We start from the raw sequence: 26,813 nt of genomic DNA on the forward strand, positions 1-26,813 counted from the left end.
TGTATTCTTAAAGCAAAATGAATGAAAATTTTTAAAAACCTTCCTGGTGTTTAGAAAATCTCCCTGTTCCTTATTCCTGGGACTGGCATAGAGGTTTATCATAAAAATTATTTCTTCAAGTAGGCACTTGGACTTTTTTTTTTGTTTTTAATATTTACCTAAAAAATTCAAGCCCTGACAATGAGAACGGCATTTTTTAAATCACTTCACCAATTAGTAGACGTCACTTTCTTGGGTATATTCAGGAGTTTAATTATGTTTGTGACCACATAAATCAGGCTTCTTGTAGAGCTTGCTGTCCATATAGTTAGAGTGCTCAATGCAACAGATATTCTTAACTATTTCACACAGTCACACATGTGAAATAAATGTTAGAAAATACTTTTCCTTTTAAAAAACGAAAATCATAAAATGTAGTTTTACTGAATGGCAAAATAAAACAAAAATAACATTTTGCAGCGTACAGGACAAGAGATAACTGCTTTTTTGTATCATTTATTAATGCAAAATAATTTTACTTGAAATGATTTAAATTAGAAAGTAGGAAGAACGGGAGATAAAAGAAAATATTGAACCAAAAAGAGTTTTCTGAAATTTTTTTTTGCAAAATTTTCTGAACATCTTAGGTTAAAGATCATATTCTTCCAGTAAAACAAATCAACAACATACTGCAAAGTTGTACCCTGCAGTCTCATAAATGCAATAAAATATACAAGTAGTCCACTGAATAATAAAACACTAAAAAGAGTACAGTAGAAGCAAGCTTAATATACACCTAATGGTGCGTTCATAAACTCTTAACATCCATCTTCAAAGCTGCCACCCCACCCTCAGAAGGAACTGCGTAGTTCATAAAAAAACTAGAACACTGTGCAAGGTCGCTCCACAGTCTCGTGGATATCTCTGGTAGGGAAGTCACGCTTGGAGGCTTCTTGCCTGCGCTGTGTCTCTCGTTTGTCTGTTCCTCTGAGGCCTCAATTAACAGCCTTTCAATTAACAGCACCATTATAGAAGTTCTTCATTATATATCCACCGTTCACTTAAAACCGTATCCTTTCAGCAGCATTTTCCAATATTCTTTGCACTCATTTGAATGCCTATTTTTGTTTGTTTCTTTTTAATGTATTTCAAAAAAAAACAAGATGCAGTGTTGCACCAGTTCACCATGCAGTCCCAGGTCTTCCTCTTTGTTGCCTCAGAGTTAAGTCAGTTTTTTTTAAATTGTCCTTTTTCAGTTTGCTGGGGAAAGAGTTTTGTTGAGGGCAAAAGGGAAAAAACAGTCAAAATAAAAGCACCTTTGGGGTACAGGCTTTGGAATGTAACGAAAGGGTGTTTGTCCTTGCCCTCCATTACAAGTCCTCGATTAGCTTATTTTCACCTCATATCTGCAAGAGAAGAAATATTAAGAATTAATTGGAACTCCAAAAAATGACTTCCATTAAATGGCGAGCTACCAAATTAGCATGCATCGTGGCATATCACAAGCAAAGAGGCATGATTGTGTCAAGTGTTTGTGCTGCTGGTTTCTTTTTGGCATCTCCCTCATCCAAGCCCACATGTGCAAGCTTTGTAGTCAAGGAATACTGTGACTGCAGACATAACAACCTGTTAACAACAGATCAGACACGAATGTCAAACATTGGTTTAAAAGACGTATAATTTGAAAGCTGCTTTAGTTTGCAATAAAACTTATTGCAGTTAGTTATTCAAGTAATGCCACTGTGTAACTGAGTAGGAGAGATTTCTTAGACTTCTATCTAAATCTTTTGGCCTCCCCAAATACTCTCCCAAAGGGGAGATTCACGATGGGGTACATTTCAACAGGAACTGGCTGCTCTTTGTTAATCCATCAAAGGGGTCGTTATTCGGCTGACTCCAATTTTGTCCACGCCCAACGACCAACCGTACTTTCCACTAGGAGTCTTGGCAGAGTGATTAGGGGATGGAAGCCTGCCTAATTTCCGCTCTCCCTTGCTGAGGGCCACAGAAGGGTTATAGCAATCTCTACCAGCACCCTGCTAACACTCTGGGTAAGTCAAGTGTGGGGAAGTACAATGAGGTGCAGTTTAACATCAGAGACTTTAGACGTTGGGGGGGAGGGGATTTGCTAAAATTCACAAGGTTGTTCTGGGATACAGTAATGTTGTGGGTAATGAGTTGCTTAAGGAACAGCAACTTTTGAACAGCGGCGAGACCATAGAGTGCAGCACACAAGATTTATTTTAAATAAAAAGATTTACAGAGCAGCCAATGATCAGACTCGGCAGGTGGTACCTCCCACGCTGTCAGGTGGTTCAGGTTCAAGTTGTTCCGAAGAGCTCACTACAACAGTTCGGTCTGAGGCTCTGCGTGCAGTACTGAGGAAGCTGCTCTTTCACAGGTGACATTAAACCAGAGTAAAAATCCCAGGGTACTATTTCAACAAGATTATCCAATATTCTGGCCAACATTTATCCCTTAACAAATATTCCTTAAAAGCAGATTTTCTGGGAGCCTGGCTACTGGACACAGGCCTGATGGGACCCTCCTATATGTGTTGGGTTCGGATCGGGTGTATACTCTGACAAAACATTAGTGTTCAGGACAGGTCAGCCCAACTTGTACCGACCCAGCTAGTAATTCATCCAGTATTGTTGCCCCTTGTTATACAGTCGTAGGAGAGAAACAACATGGAAACAGGTCTTCTAGTCCACTGAGTCCATGCAAACCCATCAAACACCTATTTTTACACTAATTCTACCCTAACCCATTTTATTCTCCCCACATTCCCATCAACTCCACCCACATTCTACCTCCACCCTAGTGGACATTATAATAGCCAATTAACTTACCACCCCTCACATCATTGAGATGTGGGAGGAAACGAGAGCAGCGGGAGGATCTGATGGGTAAATACGCATCACTTTCATTGAAGATGGAACTGCAAATTGAGGAAGTGGTAAAAAATATGGGTTCCTAGGCTTTACAAATGGTGGTACAGAGTACAACAGCAATCAATCACGGTGAATGGGTACAGCCACAATTGGAGTATCATGTCCATTTCATGCACCGATATTTTGAAAATGCGTGAAGGCTTTGAGGGGGATGCAGAAAAGAATTACTAAATGATTCCAGGGATGAGCAACTTTTGTTATGTGGATAGATTGGAGAATCTGGGCCTGCTGTCCTTGGAACAGAGGTGACAAGGGGATCTGATAGGGAATTAAAATCATGGGAAAAGTCAGGTTAGATAGAGAGAAACTTGCCTTTGGTGAAGAGGTCAAGTACTAAGGGATAAAGAAAAGGAAGCTGGATAAGTATCTAAAAGGAAAGAATTTGTAGGGCAATGTGGAGAGGGTGGGGGAGTGGGTCTAACTGAATTGCTCATACGTAGAGCCAGTACCTATTCAATGGGCCAAATGGTCTCCTTCCATGGAGTAACCATTCTGTGATTCTGTTAATTTAGGATGGTGCAAGGTCTGGGAGGGGAACCCAAGGTGGTGACATTCCTTTACATCTTCTGTCCTTGCCTTCTGGGCAGTTGAGTTTGCAGGTTTCAGAAGTGTTATTGAGGAAGACTTAGCTGGTTGCTGCAGTGCATTTGGTGGTGCACCCTGCAAACGCTGTCCGCTGGTGAGTGTTCGGGGTGCTGAACGAGGTGACAATCGAGCGGGCTGCTTTGACCATGATGCTGCTGAGGTTCTTGAGCTTTATGGAGCTATACTCATCCAGGCAACCATCCCATCGAACTCCTGACCTGTGCCTGGCAGATGGGGGAACAGTTTTTGGATTCAGGAAGCAGTGGCATTCACTGCAGGATACCCAGCCTCTGACCTGCTCTCATAGCCAAGAAGTTCCTGGCCAATGGTCCCCAGCAGCATTCTGACAATGTTGCACTGTTGAATGTTGAGAGGAAGTGCTTAGATTCCCTCCAACTGGAGACAGCCACTGCCAGCCGCAAATATTACTTCCACTCATCAGCCCGAGCCTGCACGTTGTCCAGTCTTTGCTGCATGTGGACATGGATTGCTGCATTATCTAAAGAGTTGCAAATGGATTTGAGTATCCATCAGCGAACATCCTTGCTTCTGACCTTATGTTAGAGAGAAGTCCATGCATGAATCGGCTGAAGATGGCTGGACTGAGGAAGAATGAAGAACTTCTCCAATAAAGCCTTGGAATTGATGCTTGCCTTTCCCTTTGTGGTAGATGTGCGCCCATCCATTGGGAAACAGACGGAAAACTCTCCGCTGACTAATTTTACTAACTCTTTTTACTCAGGAGTGCCTTGAGCAATCACTCTCATGGTCCTTTGGAATTTAGCATGTTTCTCTGAGCTCTAGTCCAAACGTCCATGTGGAACCCAAGCTGAACAGGTTATTTATATCCATGCCACTTGAAAGCACCATAAATGATACTTTCCATCTTGTTTGTCATCCCTGAGAGGAGAAAGAGCAGCCACGTTGTTTGGCAGATACTATGTTGCTGGCTAGAACACAAGAAAATAGGAGGAGTAGGCCCCTCGGCCCCTCAAGCCTGTTCCGCCATTCAATATGATCACGGCTGATCTATGTCAGCCTCAACTCCTCTTCTGTGCCAGTTCCCCACAACACTCAATTCTGTAATCTTTCAAATATTTATCCATCTCCATCTTAAAATAAATCTAATATCTGCCTACTATGCAAAAATCTATCTAACTGTGTCTTAAATATATTTAATGAGGTAGCCTCTACTGCTTCCCCGGGGAGAGAATTCCACAGATTCACTACTCTCTGGGAAAAGCAGTTCCTTTTCACCTCTGTCCTAAATCTACTCCCTTGAATCTCGAGGCTATGTCCCATAGTTCCAGTAAAAACTGTGCACAGTGCTCCGGGTGTGGTCTCACCAACCCCCTGTACAACTGTAAAAAAACCTCCCTATTCTTAAACTTTAACTGCATCGCAATAAAGCCCAACATGTTGTTTGCCTTCTTAACAATTTCTTGGACTTGGCTATGATTCATGCACTGGAATACCTAGATTCCACTGAACTTCACTCGTTTGCAGTCTCTTTCCATTTAGGTAAAAATCTGCCTTTTGATTCCTCTTACCAAGTGGACCTCACACTTTTCCACCTTAAACTGCAAATTGCCTGGTTTTCACCCAATCACTCAAATCTATTTATTTCCTGCTGCAGAATCACAATGTCCTCATCACAATGTGCCCTTCCACCTAGGTTCCTATCACAGGCAAACTTGGAAACCTTACATTTTGTTCCCTTCTCCAGGTCATTAATATAACTACTAAACAGTTGAGGGCCAAGAACTGATCCCTGGGGCACTCCACAAGTAAATCCCTCCAGCCTGAAAAAGACCCATTCATTCCAACTCTTAGTTTTCTACGTGACGGCCAGTTTTCAAGCCATACGAACACACACCCTCCAATACTTTGGACTCTTAAGTTATGCACCAGCCTCCTGTGTGGTACCTTGTCAAATGTCTTTTGGAAATCTAAATAGACTACATCTACAAGTTCCTCTCCATCAACTCTCCCTGTCACATCCTCAAAGAGTTTGAGCAAATTAGCTAAACATGATTTACCTTTCATAAAACTATGTTGACTAGCTCTATTATATTCAGCTTTCCTAAATGATTAGTTATTTCCTCTTTGATTACTGACTCTAGCATCTGGTCAACATTAGATGTTAAACCAACTAGCCTACAGTTCCCTGTCTTCTGTCTTCTTCCCTTTTTGAACAAAGGAGTCTGTTTTCCAACCTTCTAGTACCCTCCTGGAATTCAGCAACTTTTGAAAAAATTCAACCAATGGGTCCACTATCTCTGCAGCCACTTCCTTTAAAACCCTTGGGTGCAGGCCATTGGGTCCTGGTGACCCGTCTGTCTTTAGCCTCATGAGTTTCTCTAATACTTTATCCCCCTTCTATTTGAAATTAGCTCTTTGCAGTGTCCTCCACTGTGAAGACTGATACAAAGAATTGCGTTAACATATCTTTCATTTCTTTATTTCTTGTTATTAACTCGCCAGCATTCTCAAGAAGTCCCACTCCCACCTTAGCTGCCTTCTTCCTATTTATATATTCATAGAAACTCTTACAGTGCGCTTTGATATTACTTGCAAGTTTTCTTTCAAAATCATTTTACTCCCTTCTGAGTGTTTTAATCTTTTGCCGCTGGATCCGAGAAACTTCCCAGTCCTCTGACCTACCTCTAGCCCTCGCCACTTTGTACGCCCTACTCTTCAATTTAACATTAACCTTGACCCCCTTTGTGCTTCCTTCTCATGGAATCCCTCTTTGTAACTGGGATAAATTCCGGCTGAGTGCTATGGGCCACCTGTGTGACTATCTGCCACTGTTCATCTACTGACCTGTTTCTTAGTCTATTTTCCAAGTCCACCTGAGACAGCGCCATCTTCATACCATTATAATTGGAAGAATGACTAGTTCACTACAGCTGGAATGGCAGTGAGCACTCTTGAGTCCACATGGCTCTTTGCTGTATTCAATATGCAGAGAATTTCTCAATTTTGGATTGAATTGGCTTAAGGCTGGCTTTAATGATGGAGGAAGTCTCAGGGAGAAGTTGAGATTCATTGTGCACTTGGTATTTTTGGCTATTTGCAACAAATCTTCAGATGCTGGCATAAACCAGTGAGAAGAGTTGGTACACCCTCCGCTACTGATTGGTCTATTATTATTTACTTTTGGTATTTCTGTATTGAACAAGGTACCCAAGAGTGGAACTATTTATGAAGTAGTGTAAGTGGTGGGACCACTTACTATTACGTCATGATGTTTATTCTGATCTACCTCTCAGCGTGAAATTATTTTACAAACAAATGTTTTTTTAAATATCATTAAAAATACACAGTCATCTCACAAAAGAAAAAATCAATTTGCACACACGTCATTGAAATTTACACAAGAAATCAAGCAGGCAACAATCAACGTCAGTACAGGGAAAGGAAGCCAGGTTAGAATTGTGCAGGCACATGCCTCTTCAAATCAGTGAAGGGAAAATAAGCAGTGAAAGACTGAAATATCCAGCAGTGATCAGCTTTCAGAAAAGACATCTACCCAAGGGGCAGAATCAGTTGAGCCAATCAAAAAATAATTTCTACCCACCCTCAAGCTGAGACGTGCTAAGATTTGGAATGTGATTGTGTTAAATTATAGCATCTGATCATTTTCTCTCATGACGTACACTGGCTGAAATTAGTCCACCAGCTCAACGAGTCCTACCTGAATGAGTCCCAGAGCTTTTATGTTGGCAACACATCCTTGTCGGGTGAGAGTATTAACTTTTTACGCTTCCGTTTTTTAATTTTTTCACTATTTCTTCCTCTAAAACGCTTTGGTTTGGTGATAGGGCCTAAGAAAATGCACTCATGTTGGAATTTAACAAGACCTTGGTAAGTGCCAGAGCAGCCACTAACCAAACACGGATCACGATCTTACTAGTTCAGCAGCTCAATGATACTTCACTAACAACCAATAAACAGGGTTACCACCTCTGAAACCAAACCACTAAATGTATTGGAGTCTAAAGTCTAGTTGTAATGACTCCTCCCTCCAGTAAGAGTTGGCTGAATAAGGGAATCTCACTGTTAAGACTGAGTTGTTTAATTAAAATTGCAATTTTTTGTGCAGTTTCCTAATGTTTCTGTTTTATTTATATTGTTCAAGTGAACTTATTGGCTAATCATTTTTTAAGGTTCAAATGAGCCCTTGAATTAACACTCGACTGTAGTGTTAAAACTTAAGTGTGAATTCAGAACAAAATTAGAAATTTGGGGAGCATGGAATTCATTGAGCCACTGTGCGACATTACACAGGAATAAACAGAAAGGAAGCTGGAAACCAGAATTAAATAATGGAAACTAATACGGGTCTCCACTTGTCAAATGTCCTTCCCCTGTTCACACATCTGCTTTGTGGATGATAAGGAGCCTAATGCTTCAAACATTAACAAGTACAAAAAAAGCAAACTGCTTCAACAAAATTATCATTCCTTTTCCTTGGCCTTCATTTAGACAGAGGACAAAGGACTTACACACAAACAAGTGAGTACTTGCTTTTTCTATCACAGGGCAGAACCTCAACCCCAACTTTTTCCCTAAGCTTATCAAAGCAGGGGATTACATTATGGGGTGGGAATGCCCAGTTTAATAGCAGCTGTATGTAGTATTCCGCCTCTGAGTGTTTGCTCCCTTGCTTTCAATGGGAATCAATCTCAGACACTCAATGCACTGAACACTGAAGATGAATTTCCACAAATTGCATGCATCCCTTAAAATCTAGCCAGTGGTGGCAACCCTACAATTTAATTTGAAACCTCAGAAGCTGCTGACGAAACTGCAAATGATTGTTTTTTTAATACAGATATTTTAACAAAAAGAACACAAAATTCAACATTTTGATAAAACAAAATATTTTAGACATACAGAACGCTAGACTCAGTAAAGTACCTTCATGTTCTCTGTACTCTGAATTGGACTGTAGAGCCGTGCATGTACACTCCAGGTGCTCTTCTAACCTCACTATCACCTCCTTTAATCTTGGTTTGTGCCTTATATATTCCACTTTTGCCACCTGCAAGTCAACAGAGTGGGTTAATGATCTAATTCTGCATTTATAATTGTATTTACAAAACAAAGAAACTCAGGTCATTAGGAGTAAGAAAAGTACATATTATTCATTATTATGAATTTGGGATTTAGAAAGCGATAATCTAGTATAAATTGACATCTGGGCAATGCATTGCAAGAGTCTTGAAGTATTTCCCTCGGTATCCCATGAGGAGACATATACAATGCTGGGTTTGAGGACTGCTGAGATCAGATGAATTAAAAGTGACCCGATTCCAGCAAGCAGCACCTATTTCAAAGCAACAGGGGGTGCCAGCCAGCTCTGGCAGTGAACTACATTTTGAGCACTGCTTGCATGAAGCCAATGAAGTGAGGATCCAATTCCTCAACAGGCTTGCCAAAACAACACACAAAATAACCCGAAGCAAACACATTAGCCAGTGAGCTTTAAACTCTTTGGTTGGATGTGGAAATAGTTTTGGATCACATCGATTGAAAATATTTTTTCGAAAGCTACAATTATAGAGCAAACAAGTTAATGAGACACTTGAATGTTGTTCTGTTGGACCTCTTATTCTTTTTGTCCAGGGCATACAATCAATTCAGACAAAGTAAGACCAAACAAATTTTCAATAATACTGTGGAATCTAAACAAGATTCTATTTGAATCATGACATCAATGCAATTCAGGAAGTGTGGATCCCAGATAATAGAAGCAGCAAAAGTTTACTTTTCAGAAGTACTCAGCAGGTCAAGCAGCATTCAAGGAGACGGAAGCCAAGTTAATGTTTCGGGTTAGTTGAAACTGTTCCATCTCCACAATTGCTGACTCACTTGAGTATTTCCAGAATCTGCAATATTTGGCTGTTACTTTTCAGAAGACCTGCATTAATGTATCCCAATCTGGAACTAGTAGCAGCTCTGTTTTAACAAATTAACGGCAGAGCTCCTGATGTACAATAAGAGATATGAACCAAGTATCACCGTACAAGATCTTGTTACCTTGTTTGCCTGCTTTCAAGATAGGTGAAACGTGAGCATCTCTCAGGTTTCTTCTCTGCATTTTAAGTAGGGTAGCTTAGAGGTTCTGGGATTGGATTAACGCTGCCAATTCAGACCTCACCAAGCAGGCCAGCAAACTTGAATTCAATAAAATTTAGCTTGTCTTGTTTCTTGTCTTCATTATTCACAATGAATCATTTTAAGTGAGACGAAGCAATGGCTCCATTACTAGATTAACAGGCATGAGTTTGAATTCAATAAATAATGGCGCTCAAAAGTTTGGAAATGTCATGAAAACTCAAACTAGTGCCATTACCCAGCTGGCCTCACAGGTAACCTTCCACGGAGCAGTGCAGTCTAACATTCCAAAGTTACTAACAAACCATTCAGTTATACAAACAATCAGTAGGAATGGGAAATACATCCAGGACGGGCACATCCACAGGATCGTTAATTTCGACATCTACCTCACCCATTCAACACAACTCACCATGAAATACAGCCAAGGAACTGGGAGAACCCTCTTTGTGGTTACTTCATTTTACTGCAACAACGTCTCTGTTCCATGGAAATATTGTTCTCACGTTGAACAACTTCTTCAATTCCATTCACTTTCTCCAGATCAAAGCTGTAGCTACGGGCACTCTACTGACTTTCAACATAGGTACCTCTGGCATGTTGTCCTTCTTTCTGAACCACGGCTTCCCCTCTACCATACTTTACAGAGCCTTTGACTTGATCTATTTCCTGCACCTCTGCTCTCATCCCCTCTCTATCTGGGCAGAAAAAGGATAAAGTTCCCCTGTTCCTCATCTTCCACTCCACCAGCCTCTGCATTTAACAGATTATCCTTCACAGTTTCCACCAACAACTTGATTCCACCACCAGACACCACTTCCCCAACCTTCCTCTTTCAGCATTTAAAAGGGACCACCCCCCTTGTGACTCCCTGGTCTGCTCTTTCGTACCCCTTAAGGTACTTTCCTATGTAACCACAGGAGATGAAATGCCTTTCCTTTCACCTCTTCTCTTCTCATCGTCCAGAGGCCTAAACAGTCTCTCCAGGTAAAGCAGCAACTCACTTGCACTTCTTCCAGTCTAGTCTACCACATTCATTGTTCATAAGGTGGTCTCCTCTCCATTGGAGAAACCAAATGCAGATTGAATGACTGCTTTGTAGAGTACCCACGTTCAGTTTGCAGAGGAGAACCTCAGTTTTTAGTTCCCTACCACTTAATTCTCCACCTCATTCCCACTCTGATCTGTCTGTGGCCTCCTGCACTGTTATGATAATGTCCAATGCAAATTTGAGAAACAGCAACTCATCTTCCATCTAGGTACGTTGCAGCCTTCCGGCCTCAATACCAAATTATATAACTTCAGGTGATTTGCTTTCCTTATCTGTATCAGAACTGGCTACTTCTGCAGTAAGCAATCCAACTACCAGTTTTTTTCTTACTCCATTATACAGCCAGCCCTGCTGGGCATGACCTACATCCATGCATTTTACAACGTTTTCTACTCCCTTTGTGTTCTCATTCTCTGGTTCCCCCCAGTAACCCATCAAACAAATGCTCTTGGCAACTTATCCCCACAGCAACCCTGCCTTCACCTTATTGGAGATATTCTCTTTGTCCAATCCCTCCCTCCTCCTCCTTCTCTGCAGCTTAAAACTAACATGTTTCGCCTCTTTTCCAGTTCTGATGTGGGATCTCTGATCTGAAACTTTCATTCTGTTTCTCTTTCCACAGATGCTGCCTGACCTGCGGCATGTTTTCAGTATTTACTGTTTTTATTTCAGATTTCCAGCATCTGCAGTTTGCTTGAGTTTCAATTGAAAAATTATTGACTGGTCTTTACCCTGGATAAATACATCCTTTAACAAATTAATAAGCAAAATGGGTCATTTTATTTTAAAAGTGGGAGAATTTCCAACATATATTCCCACTAACTGACTGTGCAAATTTGTAAACTTATGAGTAAAAATACTCTTTCCCACTGCTGTTCATATTTAATCCAGACAAGTAACGTTGTATTTTTGTAATGCATAACAGTTTCTAGTATGAAAAAAATATGAAGAATTACACATGGTTTAAAGTTACTTAAAAGCATACCACTTTTTTGGACTGGTTCCCACTGGTCTCAATTGTTAATGACCAAAACAGTGAATGCTGCTCGATCCATCAGCAAGGAACTGAGAGAGTCTCCAGTTGCCATCAACAGCAAGCTTGCACATACAGGGATGCACACACTTTAAACTAGTTTGCACACAAGCACTAAATGTACAACTAATACACAGACACGCACACAAATGTACACACACACACACACACACACACACACACACACACACACACACACACACACACACACACACACACACACACACACATAATAGACCAGCATATTTAAAGTAACAAGCTACACACATCATCCACAAAACACTTTGCAACAACTCGCCCAATAAGTAACACTGGCTTCTTCAACAGCACACCCCAAACCAACCAGCATCGAGAAGGATAAAGACGCAACACCACAACTTGCAAGTTAGTCTCCAATTCACACACTAACTTGACATGGAAATATAACACCATTCTTCATCGCTGTGTCTAAACCCTGGAACTCCCTCCCCAACAGCACCCTCGCCACCTAGATCGTAGCATTCAAGACAGTAGCTCACCACCACCTTCTCTACAGAGATGGGCATCAGAAGCTGTCCTAGCCAGTGACACCTACATGAATAGAAGGAAAGTGAAAAGAGGACACTATCTCACAGGCATGCCCTGCTAGGACATAAATAAAGGTGACAACAGTAACGTTCTCAACATAACAAGTGTGATCAATGTGAAAAGAAAATTTTCAAAGATAAATCTATTTTGAAAAAGGGATGAAGATCACCAAGGTAGCCAGTTAGACAAGCAACCATCTCCATTTTGATGCCCACAGCATCACAGAAGGCAGAGCATGAATAAACCCAACATATGGATAATGTAAGAATGTAATTGTGGAGCATTCCCTGGCTCATTTATATTAATTCTGCTCATCTAAATAATTTTTTTCTTGAAATGATTCTCCAATGGCTCCTTCCCACAGCCATTCACATTTAATCTGGACAATCAACAACGTATTTTGAATGTATTGGTATTGGTATTAGTATTGGTTTATTATTGTCACTTGTACCGAGGTACAGGGAAAAGCTTGTCTTACAAACTGATCGTACAGGTCAATTCATTACACAGTGCAGTTACATTGAGTCAGTACAGAGTGCATTGAGGTAGTACAGGTAAAAACAATAACAGTAAAGTGTCACAGCTAGAGAAAGTGCAGTGCAATAAGGTGCAAGGTCACGACAAGGTAGATCGTGAGGTCAGAGTCCATCTCATTGTATAAGGGAACTGTTCAATAGTCTTATCACAGTGGGGTAGAAGCTGTCCTTAAGTCTGGTGGTATGTGCCTTCAGGCTCCTGTATCTTCTACCCGATGCAAGAGGAGAGAAGAGAGAATGTCCCGGGTGGGTGGGGTCTTTGATTATGCTGGCTGCTTCACCAAGGCAGCGAGAGGTAAAGACATAGTCCAAGGAGGGGAGGCTGGTGTCTGTAATGCTCTGAGCTGTGTCCACAACTCTCTGCAGTTTCTTGCAGTCCTGGGTAGAGCAGTTGCCGTACCAAGCCGTGATACATCCAGATAGGATGCTTTCTATGGTGCATCTGTAAAAGTTGGTGAGAGTCAAAGGGGACAAACCAAATTTCTTTAGCCTCCTGAGGAAGTAGAGGCGCTGGTGAGCTTTCTTGGCCGTGGCTTCTACGTGATTTGACCAGGACAGGCTGTTGGTGATGTTCACTCCCAGGAACTTGAAGCTCTCAACCCTCTCAACCTCAGCACCATTGATGTAGAATGTGTGACTGTTTTCAAGTTCTGTTTGGGTATTGAACTTGTTTGCTCTTTCCAAGGGAGCACTGGTATAGCCCAAGAATACAGAAGTCCTGGAGACACAAGAAACTGCAGATGCTGGAGTCCAGATGAAGGGTCTCGACCCAAAACATCGACGGTCCATTTTCCTCCACAGATGTTGCCTGACCCACTGAGTTCCTCCAGCATCCTGTTTGTTGCTCCACTATACAAGTCCTGTTACACGTCAGCAAATGCTGGCACAGAGGTAGCTGGGTGGAGCCTGAGAGACTGTGAATTGTGACCACACTAGCTTCAGAATATTCACCCTGCTGAGGGAGGTTAATTTTTCCAGCAGCCCATCCACTCCGATCTTGTAAATGTGCCTCTTTCCTCCTCAGAGACGAAGGCCAACAGACAACCTAACAAAGGTCTTTAACATGATGGGAGGTCTTGATTGAATGGACACAGAGGTCACCCAGAGACCAGCAAAATCAGATGGTCACCAAGGAATCCAATAGTAAACTCAGAAGAATCTGCATTACCCAAAAGAATTGTGAGAAGGTGGAACTTGCTCTCACTGGGAATAGTTGAAGCAAATAAGATATGCAAAGAGAGGATGGACAAGCATATATGGGCAAAAGGAATAAAGTGTTATGGTCAGAGACTTAGGTGAGAAGAGAGAGGAAGAGGCTCGAGTGGAGTATAAAGGCTGGCATGTACTGTTTGGGCTGAATGGCCTGCTTCTGCACTGTGTATTCTTTTGTGATTCTATATTACTGAAACCTGGAGCATAAACAGTGCTGCAATATAAATGAAGCGTTATGGAAGTTGTGAAAATGGTCAAAATAAAACACTTTACATGCAGAGGAAGTTTTGTCGGGGATCGGTGTTGGTTCCAGCTGCTGGTGATCTGAGCAGGTGCATAGCAAAGCTTTGAACCAGCGGATCAACTAATGTGTAACCCTAACTAATCTGGGCAAAAGCACCAAAGGGAGTAGAAATAATACTAAATCTTCCTTTGGATGCAGTGTTTACAAAATAGAAGTACCAGAGCTGCCCTTTCAACCAAATCCTGTGATTTTTCCAATGTTACTTAAAACTGCCCTGTGAAGTTTGAGCAAGTTTCCCATGACAAATTGTTACCCATAACCACATCAAAAAAATGATTACTCCAGCCTTTTTCCAGACAGTGTTAAAAGGCTAAATTCCAATTATCTTAGTTGCATTTGCTGTGCATTTTATATGGTTACCAAGTGGCTCACGACTGACTATTAACTCAATGCCAGTAACTGGAGCCGGGTTTTACTGAAATACTGCCTATTGGAAATTTCTCACAAAAGCTGAATACAATAACCTAATATGTTCTGAACTGATTCACTGCTTAGCTGTATCATCCAGCAGATGTATCATTTAGAACATATATTTCAATGTGAGTCATTAACCCATTCTTATCCTCTATCTCCTACGATAACTAAGCAACAATCTACATTCCATTAAGATCACAGGTGGAAGAATTTATATTGAACATATAAATTTATTTGCTACCAATGTTGCACAGTGTGCATTATACCCAATAATGTACAAATATATTAAAGCATTCTGTTACTGGGAAAACCTCTCTGGCTTTGACTGTGGGTCAGAGAACCAAGACATATAACACTGTAGGCATATCACCAACCTGGGTTTAAGTCTAGTAAGATTTTGTGCTTATTGGACACTTAGGTGGGAAAATTAGTCTTTGATTGCTAGCACTAGCCTCTACCCACATTTCACCCCACAGCCAAAAACGGGATTAAACATCCAAAGATATATAAAAATGGCAGTCAATACCCTCCCACATTTAGGTATAGATGAATTTCCTCTCGATTATTAATGCAGAAAGTTCTTCCAATATAGTGCACATTTCCTTGTGGCAGTACCTTTTATTCTTATATACCAGCAACAACTTACATTTATAGAGCACCTTTAACATTGTTAAACATGCTATGTTACTTTGCAGGAGTACTACTGAACTAAATTAGACATTGAGCCACTTAAGGAGACATTAAGCAGACGAACAAAGACTTAGTCAAAGTATTAAATATTTAGGAAAACCTTAAAGGAGAGGTAGAGAGGCAAAGGTGTTTAGAGAGAAAGAGGACAAACGGCATGGCTGACAATGGAGGAGCACAGAGATTTTGGAGGGTTGTAGGGCTAGTGGTGGTCAAAGAAAGAAGAAAAGGCAAGACCTTAGAAGGATTTGAAGATAAAGGTGAGAATTTTAAACTTGTTGCACCGTTGAATTGGAAGCCAAAGTAGATCACTAAGCAGAGGCTCATAGATGAATGGGACTTGGCCTGAGTTAGATGTTGTTGTAACACTTTGCTGATAACATTCCTGAAAATATATATATTCTGTGGCTCATTCTGAGCACAATATGACACACACACACACACACACACACACACACACACACACACACACACACACACACACAGCTTAGAAGTTGGTGGGCTGTGCAAGTTGAACAATTTGTGTCTGAAGCAGCAATCTTTAGTTCAAAAAAAGCCCCCGAAGTATTCAGTACTCCTACCCTCCACTGCACATTCATTTGCCTCTGAGATAGCCTTGAGCAGTAAAGCAGTCTTTAAGCTGCTAATGGTTTAGGCAATTGTCTGAGGTTTAAATGCAAGGTCTTTCAGGTTTTAGCTGTTGCATTAGCTTTGCTTTTTGCAAATTCCTCCCTTTCTTCGGCCTCTCAGACCCTAAACCTGCTGTTGCTGACGGAGTGGAGCAAATGGAGGCACAGACTTGTCCGCCAATGTCTCAATACTGCTCTTGCTATCTGTGTGCGTGTAAGGTTTGGTATGTGCATGTGCACTGATGAATGTGTGGGCTTGGCAGGTCTCAATTTTAATTATTATGGAATTTGGCTAAGAGTTTCCTTTACAATCTACAAAGATTTTGTATCCTTTCAAACTGACTCTAAACTGAGAATCAGTCCAAACTGCTGTAGAATTTATGAAACTACTCAAGCAACTTTTGAGTGGGTGTTGGGGAAATGGATGTTTAAAAATCAGTAAGCAGAACAAGGACTATCACATTATTTATGTGCTGTTGTAGTTGCTGCCTTGAATGTTCTTCTTTCGTTCATGCTATGTTGCAAACATTGCCCTAAAAATACTTCCACTAGATGTTTCACATCTTCTCATACTTCATCATAACTTTCCCCTCTCAACTTTGGAGTGCCACCCTTCCTTAATATTTTTCCCTTCCTGTAATCTTCAGGCTCTTAAACCTGAATCACTTCTCCCGAATTCATCTGGATTTCCCTTTAATTTCTTTCAACCAGTGTCCGTTGTGCTGTGGCCATTAACCCTTGGTCTCCCAGGAAGGTGCCCCCCCATCCAATTAATCCAAGCCCGACACAAAGGGACTTGGAAAGATATTGTTGGGTGTCAACAGGAAAGAAATTTCCCACAAGTAAACGAAAATCGAAAAAACTGCAGACGCTGGAAATCAGAAATAAAAACAGAAGACGAAAATTGTCGGAAGCACTCAGCAAGTCAGGTAACTTCTGTGGAAGGAGAAACAGTTAACGTTTCAGGTCCAAACCCTTCATCAGAACTGGGAAAGAGAGAAAGGAGTTAGTCTAGTAACCAGAGTGGTAAGGCAAATTTTCCACAGCAGTTCTGGTCAGTGCTATACGATGGCTGAGGGAGCTGCAGAGAGGGTGTAGAGGGGAGGGTGTATAGAGTTAAGAGTCATACAGTCATACCCTTTGGTCCATCAAGTCCACCCTAACCATTAAGCACCCATTTATACTAATCCTACACTAATCCCATTTTATTCTCCCTATATTCCCACATTCCCAGTCCATGATGCCGAAGCTGATAATCATGAGGAGAGAGTGGCAACAGTGGGATTGTTTTATATGGCATAATGGAAGCTGAGAGGAGATATAATCAAGGTGTATAAAATTATGAAAGGCCTCGACAGCATGAACACAAAGGACCCATTTCCTTCCAGGAGAGGAATCAATAGCCAGAGGCATAGATTTAAGATAATAGGTGGAAGGATTAGAGGCGAGCTGAGGAAACATTTTTTCATCCAAAAAGTGATAGGCGTCTGGAGCTCACTGGTTGAGAGAGCCGTGGAGGCAGATACTCTCATCACACTGAATATGCACTTAATGTGCCAGAGCTGGGAAGTGGGATTAGTCTAAATAGTTCTTTCCTTGCTCACCATGAGCTGAAAATACTTCTTCTGCATCATAAGTAAGTATAAATCTAACTGATTCAACAAAAGAGATTTGACCCTGCAGTTAGGCTCCTTCATCCAAAATGACAAGACTGCCTAGTGTATGTATCAAGTGCAAAACTTTCTGGTTTACACAGACTAAGACTTCCACCATTACAATCAACTGTCTATCTTCTGCTTTTAATAAAACAGTACTTTGTTTAAACGACATATCATTTGGTGCAGATTTATCAGGTACAATCTTGAATGCAAGAATCCTGTCAGTCAAAAAATGTCATCTGCCTCTACTGCAACTAAAAACAGAGAGACGCTTATACTCCCTTTGGGCAAAGATGTTTTGAGGAAGAAGATTTATATAGAACTTCAGACAGTTCATTTTACAAGTCAAAGCACAGCAAAACACAATAAAATTCCTGAAATATGTGCCCTGAAACACCTGCTACTGCAATGGAGACTATAATTAACAACTGAAGTCAAGTCATTGGTCCAAACTTTTACAAGCAATGAAAAAGCATAGTTTTTAGATCTTTAGTTAGAAGGGTCTAATCATACACACAGTGATTAGTCCTTCAGAGTAACAGACTGTAGAATCTAATCATAGACACAAGGTTGACAGAAAACTAAGTAAAACCATCAATGTAATGTAGGTTTTTCACTCAAAGTTAATGGAGGAAATCTCACAAATATGTTTTGTCAATGTTTCTGGCAGAACTTGTTACACAAAATGCATACCACTAAATCATATTACAATAACACTAATCCACAAACTCTATCTCTCTGCAGGATCTGCCGCTCCTCCCATCCTTCCCTTATTATACAGGTGGTGACAAAGGAAACCCGACAAATTTCACACTGGGAATTGTATCTCATTGTTTTAATGCATTGAAAAAAACTTAAGTTGGATCTTTTTCAAGGTTATCTCTCCAATGCCTTTCCTCCTTTTGAAAAGGCACCAATTAATCTTGGAATAGACCTCCATGAGTTATCAGTCAAATATTCCACACGGATTGCCATCTTTCACATGTAAATTAAGCCAAAAAGAATCACAGCACAGTCTTTCAGAACATTTCCGGAAGAGGTGAATAGTTTATGACCAGGTTGGGGTATACCCCACCTGAGGTCACTGGTGTCAAGGCCAAACATAGTACCCTAGAATTTGGATGAGAAAAGCTCCAATTGTGCCAATTTTTTGCATGGATTGACTTTGGAAACATTTTGAAATGTTTGTGCCTATTTTCTGTTGAAGTCCCACCCATCAGGAAATTCGAATAGGCTTTTCCTGTTGCAATTCAGGCCAACAGTGACATAATTTTCCCACTATATCTTACCCGTGATGATGTTGTCAATGTGTTCTCGGCTCATTAATTACATACTGTACTGAGAAAATTTGGACCAAAAATTTGCAACTTCTGACCTTCATGTAACTCACAGTTCAATAAGGAATGTGAATAATGGATATTCATAAGGAATACCTCGTGCTGAAAATAGTGAAAAGTGCGTGATTGAAAGTGTCCTCCTGTAATTTTGTTGCTGGCAGTTCTTGGTACAGATCAAGGCTTCTGTGAACTAATAACAGATTGCTCCACCCACACGCAATGGCTTTGTCGCAGGCATTGGCTTAAGGGTTTGGTACTAAATGCAACCACTCTACTCTGTTCTCTCTCCGGGAAGACCCAGACACCATTTTTCCCATCCCACCGCCATTTTCCTCCCTGCCACCCCATTTTTCATGGTGCCCATCTCCATCATTTGACCACATCACCTGCCTGTTGGTGCTGTTCATCCAGCAAGCAGCAGTGTCCGTGAAACATAGAGGTCTATAACATTTCAGAAAGAAAGTAAACCACCAATACAATTTTTAAGCAAGGTTGTCCCAATTTTACAGTCTTACTGAGTGACTTCTAATTTTGCATCAGCATAACATGTAATGTTTGTTCAACACACCTGAAATGAGGGAAATCCAATTTCTAGGCAAATGGAACACTAATATTGAACACTTAACCAGTAAGGGGGACCTCCTACTTCTAGTCCTCAAAGGACAGTACAATTACTTACTAATACACCTGAACACTTATTTATGTAATCCTATTCACCCTCAGGATGTGGATGTCACTGGCAAGGCCAGCATAGGTTGCCCACCCCCCAACTGCCTTTGAACTGAGAGGATATTTTAGAGGGTAGTTGAGAATCAACCACTTTGCTGTTGGATTGGAGTCACATACAGAACTGATCAGGTAAGTATGATAGGTCATCTCTCTAATTATTTATGAACAAGATGCCTTTTTATAACAACCCAATAATTTCATGATCACCATTAGCCTAGATTTTGTCTTTAATTCCTGATTTACTTAATTGAGATTAAATTCCCCAGCAATTTGAACTTGCAACTCCAGATCATCATTCCAAGTACCTGGACTGCTAGTCCAGTAACATAACCGTAAAGCTGACATACCCATGAGTGGCATTTAACCAATCATGTTTGGACTTCCTTAGTTAGATTGCCATGATATTGCATAAACAGTAGATAGAGCTGAAGATATTGTGACACTTTGATAAAACCAGCTTGACAAAGTCTGTGAGATATTTAATGGATGACTCACAAGTAATTTTTTTTGTTTCTTTATTAGAACATAGCTAAGCAACGTGTTGTCCAAGATTAAACAGCTTCTTCAATGACTGGATGAAAATATTTGGTAATTTATTCAGCAATTATAAACTGCTGCCCGTATCAAATTCACAACTTGGCAAAAACCAGAAATGTCTGTTGGTATCAAAACTCACTGGCTAATGTGCTTCAGAGCCTTTGACAAGTTGTCTGAATTGTTCTAATCTTGCCTAAGTCACTAACTGTACACTTACATCAATAAATTGAATGTCTTACTAATATCATTAATTTTATTCAATTACACGTAATTAACTGACTCAACATGGTCACTAAAAAACTGAACTCACATACAAGAATGACCAACATTTGCAATTGTTTATGAGTCATATGCCATGGAAACTAACCCCTCTTTGCTCTTAGAGAATAGCCCAGTTCTGATAAATAGAGGTATTCATCAAAAGATACATTTTCAAAAAAAAAATGCTTCTATTCAAATCTGAACACAATTAATTACATCAAAGGCCATTCGGTAATATTAAAAAAAACAGATAAATACTTTCCCCCATCCTGCCATTTCCATTGGAAAACTGGAGTCTGTTTGAAAATCCCACAATGGACTTTGTGTTCTACTCTCATCTTTAGTATTTTTGATACTTCACATTAAAAATATTAGATGTCTTGTTGCACCATCAACAATCTACATTAATATAAGAACCCTTCAATTCACTAATATTAACTGCAACACCATAAAACTATGGTTTTGTTAATAATGGTCTAAAAAGTAAAATTTATTTATTTTATTATATAAGGATACTGTTTAAATTTCTAAGGTTCCTCTACCCCTCCTCAGCAACTAAACTACCGTAGGGTACAAATGATCTATTTTCCATTTATTACCCTGTGCCAAAAACAGACAGACCATATCTTTGTTTTTTTTTCCAAAAATGTATTCTCCAAACTTTAAAAGGACCAATTAAAATTGCTTTAAGACTTATTACAAGATGGACCAGATGAAGTCAAGCTATTTTTCACACACCCCATGCCAACGTGGAATGTGTCCAAATTTTTCCCCGCTTCCCTCCTCCCTCAGAATGGGATGAGATTATGGATGAGTGAAATTCAATTACAACGCAGTCCGTACCGATCTTTTGTTCCTCACCTTGACACTCCGGTGATGTACCCGGGAAGGCTGGCATCTGACACTGCCAGTGTTGCAGCAACCAGTGCAGCGTTGGACCTCCACACAGGCTGGCCATATCATGAAGTTGGCAGACGTCGGGTCTATCTGACTGCGAGGTATTTCATAAATGACAGTCCTCGTTTTGCACACTGCAGGAACAGCTTCTTCTGAAAAGTTTCAACAAAGTGGCTTTGAGTGCTGGCTCAAATCAAATTATAAAGACAATTTCCTTTGAACCCTCAAGACATTTTTTATGCACAGAGAAAGCATTCAAATCTTATAACCCTGTTTCAACATCAACAAAATATGAATTCCAAGCACACAGAGGAGAAATTTGTCATCAAAACGTATTTGGAAAAGTACTGAAAACTCTTTTTCTGGCTATTCATGGGCTTTTTCTCCAGTTTTCCTGTTTTCACTCTCCTTCCCACAGACAGTGTGAACACAGATTTGGGACTGCAAGCCATCATGTATTTAACTAGTCAAACGTGCGTGAACCTAAAGGTGGATGTCAACTGGCTATTCCACTGTCAGAGGCTTCATCACTGCATCCAATCCTAATTTTATTTATTTATTTTTCAGGATTTGGGGTGTCGCTGTCAAGACCTGCAATTTTTTTGCCCAGCCTCAATTGCCCTTGGTGGTGAGTCGCTTTCTGGAACATAATGGCACAACAGAGTGAAAATCAAACAAACTGTAGATGCTGAAAGACTGAAATAAAAACACAAAATGCTGGAAACACCCAGCGAAGCAGGCAGCATCTGTGGAAAGAGAAAAAGAGTTAACATTTCAGGTCAAAGACCCTTCATCAGAACACTCAGGAACAATCGAGTGGCCATTGAAGTCAACTAGATTTGGTGGGTCTGGAGTCACAGATAGGCCAGACCAGATAAGGATGACAGATTTTCTCTCCTGAAGGGCACTGATGAATCAGATGGAATTTTACAACAACCTGGTAGTTTATGTGAACATCGTGACTAATGATTAGCTGTTGTTCTTAATTCCAGATTATTAACTAAACTTAACAGCTGCTGTGGTGGGATTGGTTTGCATTGCTGGTTTAGATCTCTAGATTACTAGCCTGGTAGCTTAACCACTGCACCACCACCATCATCCCCACATCTTGATATCCAGTGTGAGGCCTTGCAGAGAGGACTACATGGCTGCCTTTTCCCCTTCATCACCAAGGACACACGAGCTATTGTAGTATCTCAGTTTCAGCGCAGCCAACTCTGATCAGGCTTCAACTCTTGGACCTTCTTCAGATACATGGTTCAGTGCACATAAAGCCACTCATTTTCATTGTTCAGTCACCCATACAATTAAACGTTAATTATCATTGTAGAATGAGATTAGTTGGCATTATTTTACCTAAAAAAATCCGATAGACAAAAGGACCTGAGCAGAGGTAGCTTAGTGAAAATATATGCTGATACAGGCCAAAATTAAGCTTCATGCTTAGACACTTCTGAATTTTACCCTTTAGGGTTGGGCACAGGTACAGCCAGAGGAGTTGTTGCCTGGCAGCTCCAGTGACCTGGGTTTAAACCTGACCTCTGGTGCTGTCTGTGTGGAGTTTGCACGTTCTCCCAAGGACCACGTGCTGCAAGTGTCCTGGTTTCCTCCCACATCCCAAAGGTGTACAAGCTTGTAGGTCAATTGGCCACTGCAGATTGCTTCCAGTGAATAGATAAGTGGCAGAATCAATGGGGAGCTGATGAGAGTGTGGGAAGAATAACATGGGATTAGTGTAGGATTGGTGTAAAATGGGTGTTTGATGGACTCAGTGGGCCAAAAGGCCTGTTTCTGTATTGCATGATTCTCTGACTCTTTGACTTTGCCGTCTGTAAAGTCCGTATAAAGTTATTTTTCCTGGTTTCAACCCAAACACAATTATTTACTCTTAGACAGGGAGGCAGGGTGAAGAGAGGCCAATAAAGAACGATGTGCCAAATGGTCAAAGCATTGACACAGAACACTGTAATACAAGTCCTTCTTTCCTGACCTTCACCCTGGGTTTAACTAACCCGCCATCGGGACAAAAACTATCACATGCTTCCTTCTCTCTCTGCCTTCTTTCAGCAGCTCACACTGGCTTACCTTTGACCAACATACCCAGGTTTCTCTATACACCCACCTACTCCTACAGTTTTTTAAACAGACAGTTCGGTCACCCTGCTGTAGGAAAGACACGGTTAAACTGGGAAGAGTGCAGAGAAGATTTACGAGGGTGTTGCCAGGACTCGAGGGCCTGAGTTATAGGGAGAGGTTGGCCTGGCTGCGTCCTTATTCCTTGGAACGTAGGAGAATGAGGGGCGACCTTATAGAAGTGTTTAAAATTATGAGAGGCACAGATTAGGTGGACGGTAACGGTCCTTTCCCCAGGTTAGGGGAGCCCAAAACTAGGGGGGGCATAGGTTGAGGGTGAGAGGGGAAAGATTTAAAAGGGACCTGAGGGGCAAGTTTTTCACGCAGAGGGTGGTGAGTGTATGGAACAAGCTGCCAGAGCAAGTGAGTGAGGCAGGTACAATGGTCTCATTTAAGAAGCATTTGGATAGGTACATGGAGGGGTGGGGAGTGGGAACGGGCCGAACACAGGGAATTGGGACTAGCTGGGTGGGCACCGTGGTCGGCATGGACTGGTTGGGCCGAAGGGCCTGTATCCGTGCTGTATTGCTCTATGACTCTATGACTTTGAGAAAGTCTTTAAGAGGACATCAATGTGATTCTACTTCTCTCTCAAGAGATGCTGCATGACCTGCTAAGCATTTCTAGTGTTTCTGTTTTTATTTTGGGCATTACCTCTCTTTTTATAACAGAGAAATTTTACGAAGTACTAATAATTATCCTTTTATGCATCCAGTGGGGCTGTGTACATTCTGTCACATTACTACAATCCTGCTCAGAAACAAAGTGTGTCACGCATAACAAACACCACACATGTGGTTGGAGAAATTCAGCTTTTGTTCCTGTGGCTGACTTCATTACGCAGCGCACAGGTTACTTTCTGATCCATTGTTTCTCCCCAGCCTGCTCCTCTCTCTACATACATCTTTTTTTGTTTCTTTTACTTCTTGTTGCTCTGTTTTTAAACTATTGCTGAATTATAGTTTCTGCACACCCTGATAGAGTAAACCCACTCCCCTATGGGCACTTCCTTATTGAGATGTGGTGGGTGGGTGGGAGGGGGTAGTCTATGAGGTAGTGATTAGAAATCTTCTATGTTGATTGCTCCCTTCCACAACTCCAAAGGTTTTTTGCAGAGCCCTTTGCTCGTGAACTGCAAACAGCAATTTGTAGCTTGGAGCAATGTGTGGCTCAGTGGATGGTACTCTCGCCTCTGAGTCTGTGGGTTCAAGACGCTATTCCAGAGGCCAGTATGAAAATCAGAGCTGGCTCCTGATGCAGTACTGACGGGGTACTACACTGTTGGCGACGATGTCCTTTGGATGGAATTTTCAACTGAACCCTCTGTGGACGCAAAAGATCCCAGAGCCACTGGTGTACGGATGAGCAGGCGTGTTACCCCTAGAGTCCTGGCTAGAAGCAAGTAATCTGGTTGTTATCACTTTGCTATTTATGGAAGCTGGTTGTGTGAAAGCTGACTCCTGAGTTTCCTACAACAGTGGCAACACACTTCCATGGCACTTCATTAGTAAGGAGACCAAATCGATGCACAACACTCCAGGTGTGGCCTCACCAAGGCCTTGCATTAAGACCTCATATCTTCTCACATTTAAGACCAGATGTCCTCCTTGCTCCTTACATGTTAACTTCCAGCAACTTGTGTACAAGGACACCTAGGTCCCTTTGAACATCAACATTTTCCAATCTGTCACCATTTAAAAAAGTAATCTGCTTTTCTGTTTTGTGCATCAGAGGGGAAAAGCTCACGTTTTCCACATTATTGCCACTTATGACTACTTTGATCACTTTGCACTAAAATGCACTTTTTTTGTTCTAATTGTGTTCTTTCTTGTAAAAATTGTGTATAATTTATGTTTAAATTGTTTTTCTTGTGAATGCTGCTTATATGATGCTATGTGCCTGTGATGCTGCTGCAAGTAAGTTTTTCATTGCACTTGTGCAAACACGTACTTGTGCATATAACAATAAACTCGACTTTGACTTTGATTTTCCTCTGGCCATATTTCTGCTCTGTCCTTTGGACGTTGCTCTTTAAATGCAAGTCTTTTCTGCTTGCTCTACATGCCTCATTATCACTCTGGATTCACCCATCAGTTGGAAACCTATTTCATGCTTCCATCTCTCTCTGCCTGCCTTCTGCACCCCACGCTGGCTTAACATCGGCCATCGTACACGGGTTTCTCCAATGAACCATCTTCCCCCACGGTTTTTAAGGTTATTGTTAAACAGAGGAACTTCAAAACACCATCAACATGAAAAACACAGATGGTACAGTGGAAATAAAACCCACTTGTCTGCATAGAGATCATCAAGATGTGAGAACACCACAATTTACTTGCCATTTAGGCATATGGTATAAAGGGTTTAAATGTAACTTTGTTTTTTCTTGCCAATGCACATCTCTCTAATTATAGTTCAAGGGTTTTAGGCCATACTCAAATCGCAGTCTCAAGAAACCTCCTCCAGATCCATCCTTGGGAACAGGCTCTTTCTGAGTCCAAAATCAGTACATCCAACTTTTCCTGTAACACTGGTCTAAGTGGGTAAGGGAAATCACTCTAGGTTCCGGGAACATCCATTTCCCTCAGTGTTAAATGCAGCTGGTTTCTAATGTAGGGAAATTGAGCTCTCACACCACCAGTACAGAGCAGCAAAGCACATCCCAAAATCAGCCAAGGTGCACGACCTGAACGCAAAGATGTCATTGCTACTCTTCAATGAGTACAGTTTCAGGTTGCTGACATTGCTCTGTAGCCACCTTTCAATGTAGGAGGAGAAACTGCAGAGCCAATGGAAAAGATTCGACGTGAGGTTGAGTGCAAGGACCAACAGGAACATAACTCCACTCTTGGAAGCTAAGAATAGGGTTGATAAATATTTTAATTTCAGCCTCTTGTGGGCAAACCCTGGCTAGCTGTAGTTCTCCTTGATCAAAGTTTAGATAAGAGTGGAACAGGTGTCATGGTCAGGATGAATTCACACTGAAGGAGGTGCCTGACTTGCAGTGATGTCAATCGAAGTAAACGGAGTAAGCCGATTTTATGGGGCTATCATTTACCTCCACTGCCAGCTAAGGGAAAACAAAAGCATATTGTGCTACCAAGAGTGTTTCAGTTTGGACAGGTCTAACCTTGCTGATCCACCCTCCCACATGCACAGCTTTTCGTATTTAATCCTCCCATGG

At 41.2% G+C, this 26,813-nt stretch overlaps 1 protein-coding gene across 2 annotated transcripts in view; it reads right to left on the reverse strand.

Annotated features, from left to right (window-relative positions):
• Positions 1–454: 454 nt before the first annotated feature.
• LOC127573492 (platelet-derived growth factor subunit A-like) overlaps positions 455–26,813 on the reverse strand; it is a 43,727-nt gene continuing 17,368 nt past the window's right edge. The window contains exons 4-7 of one of the 2 annotated variants that reach the window (XM_052021767.1): positions 21,461–21,648; positions 8,445–8,568; positions 7,219–7,348; positions 455–1,385 (exon numbers count right to left, since the gene is read on the reverse strand). In XM_052021767.1, coding sequence (XP_051877727.1) covers positions 7,239–7,348; positions 8,445–8,568; positions 21,461–21,648 — 422 coding nt within the window. In that variant the 3' untranslated portion in view covers positions 455–1,385; positions 7,219–7,238. The remainder of the gene's footprint in view (positions 1,386–7,218; positions 7,349–8,444; positions 8,569–21,460; positions 21,649–26,813) is intronic. The other variant, XM_052021768.1, reaches the window with a different exon arrangement.

Source organism: Pristis pectinata, chromosome 8 (genome assembly GCF_009764475.1).
Source record: "Pristis pectinata isolate sPriPec2 chromosome 8, sPriPec2.1.pri, whole genome shotgun sequence".
Lineage (NCBI taxonomy): Eukaryota > Metazoa > Chordata > Chondrichthyes > Rhinopristiformes > Pristidae > Pristis > Pristis pectinata.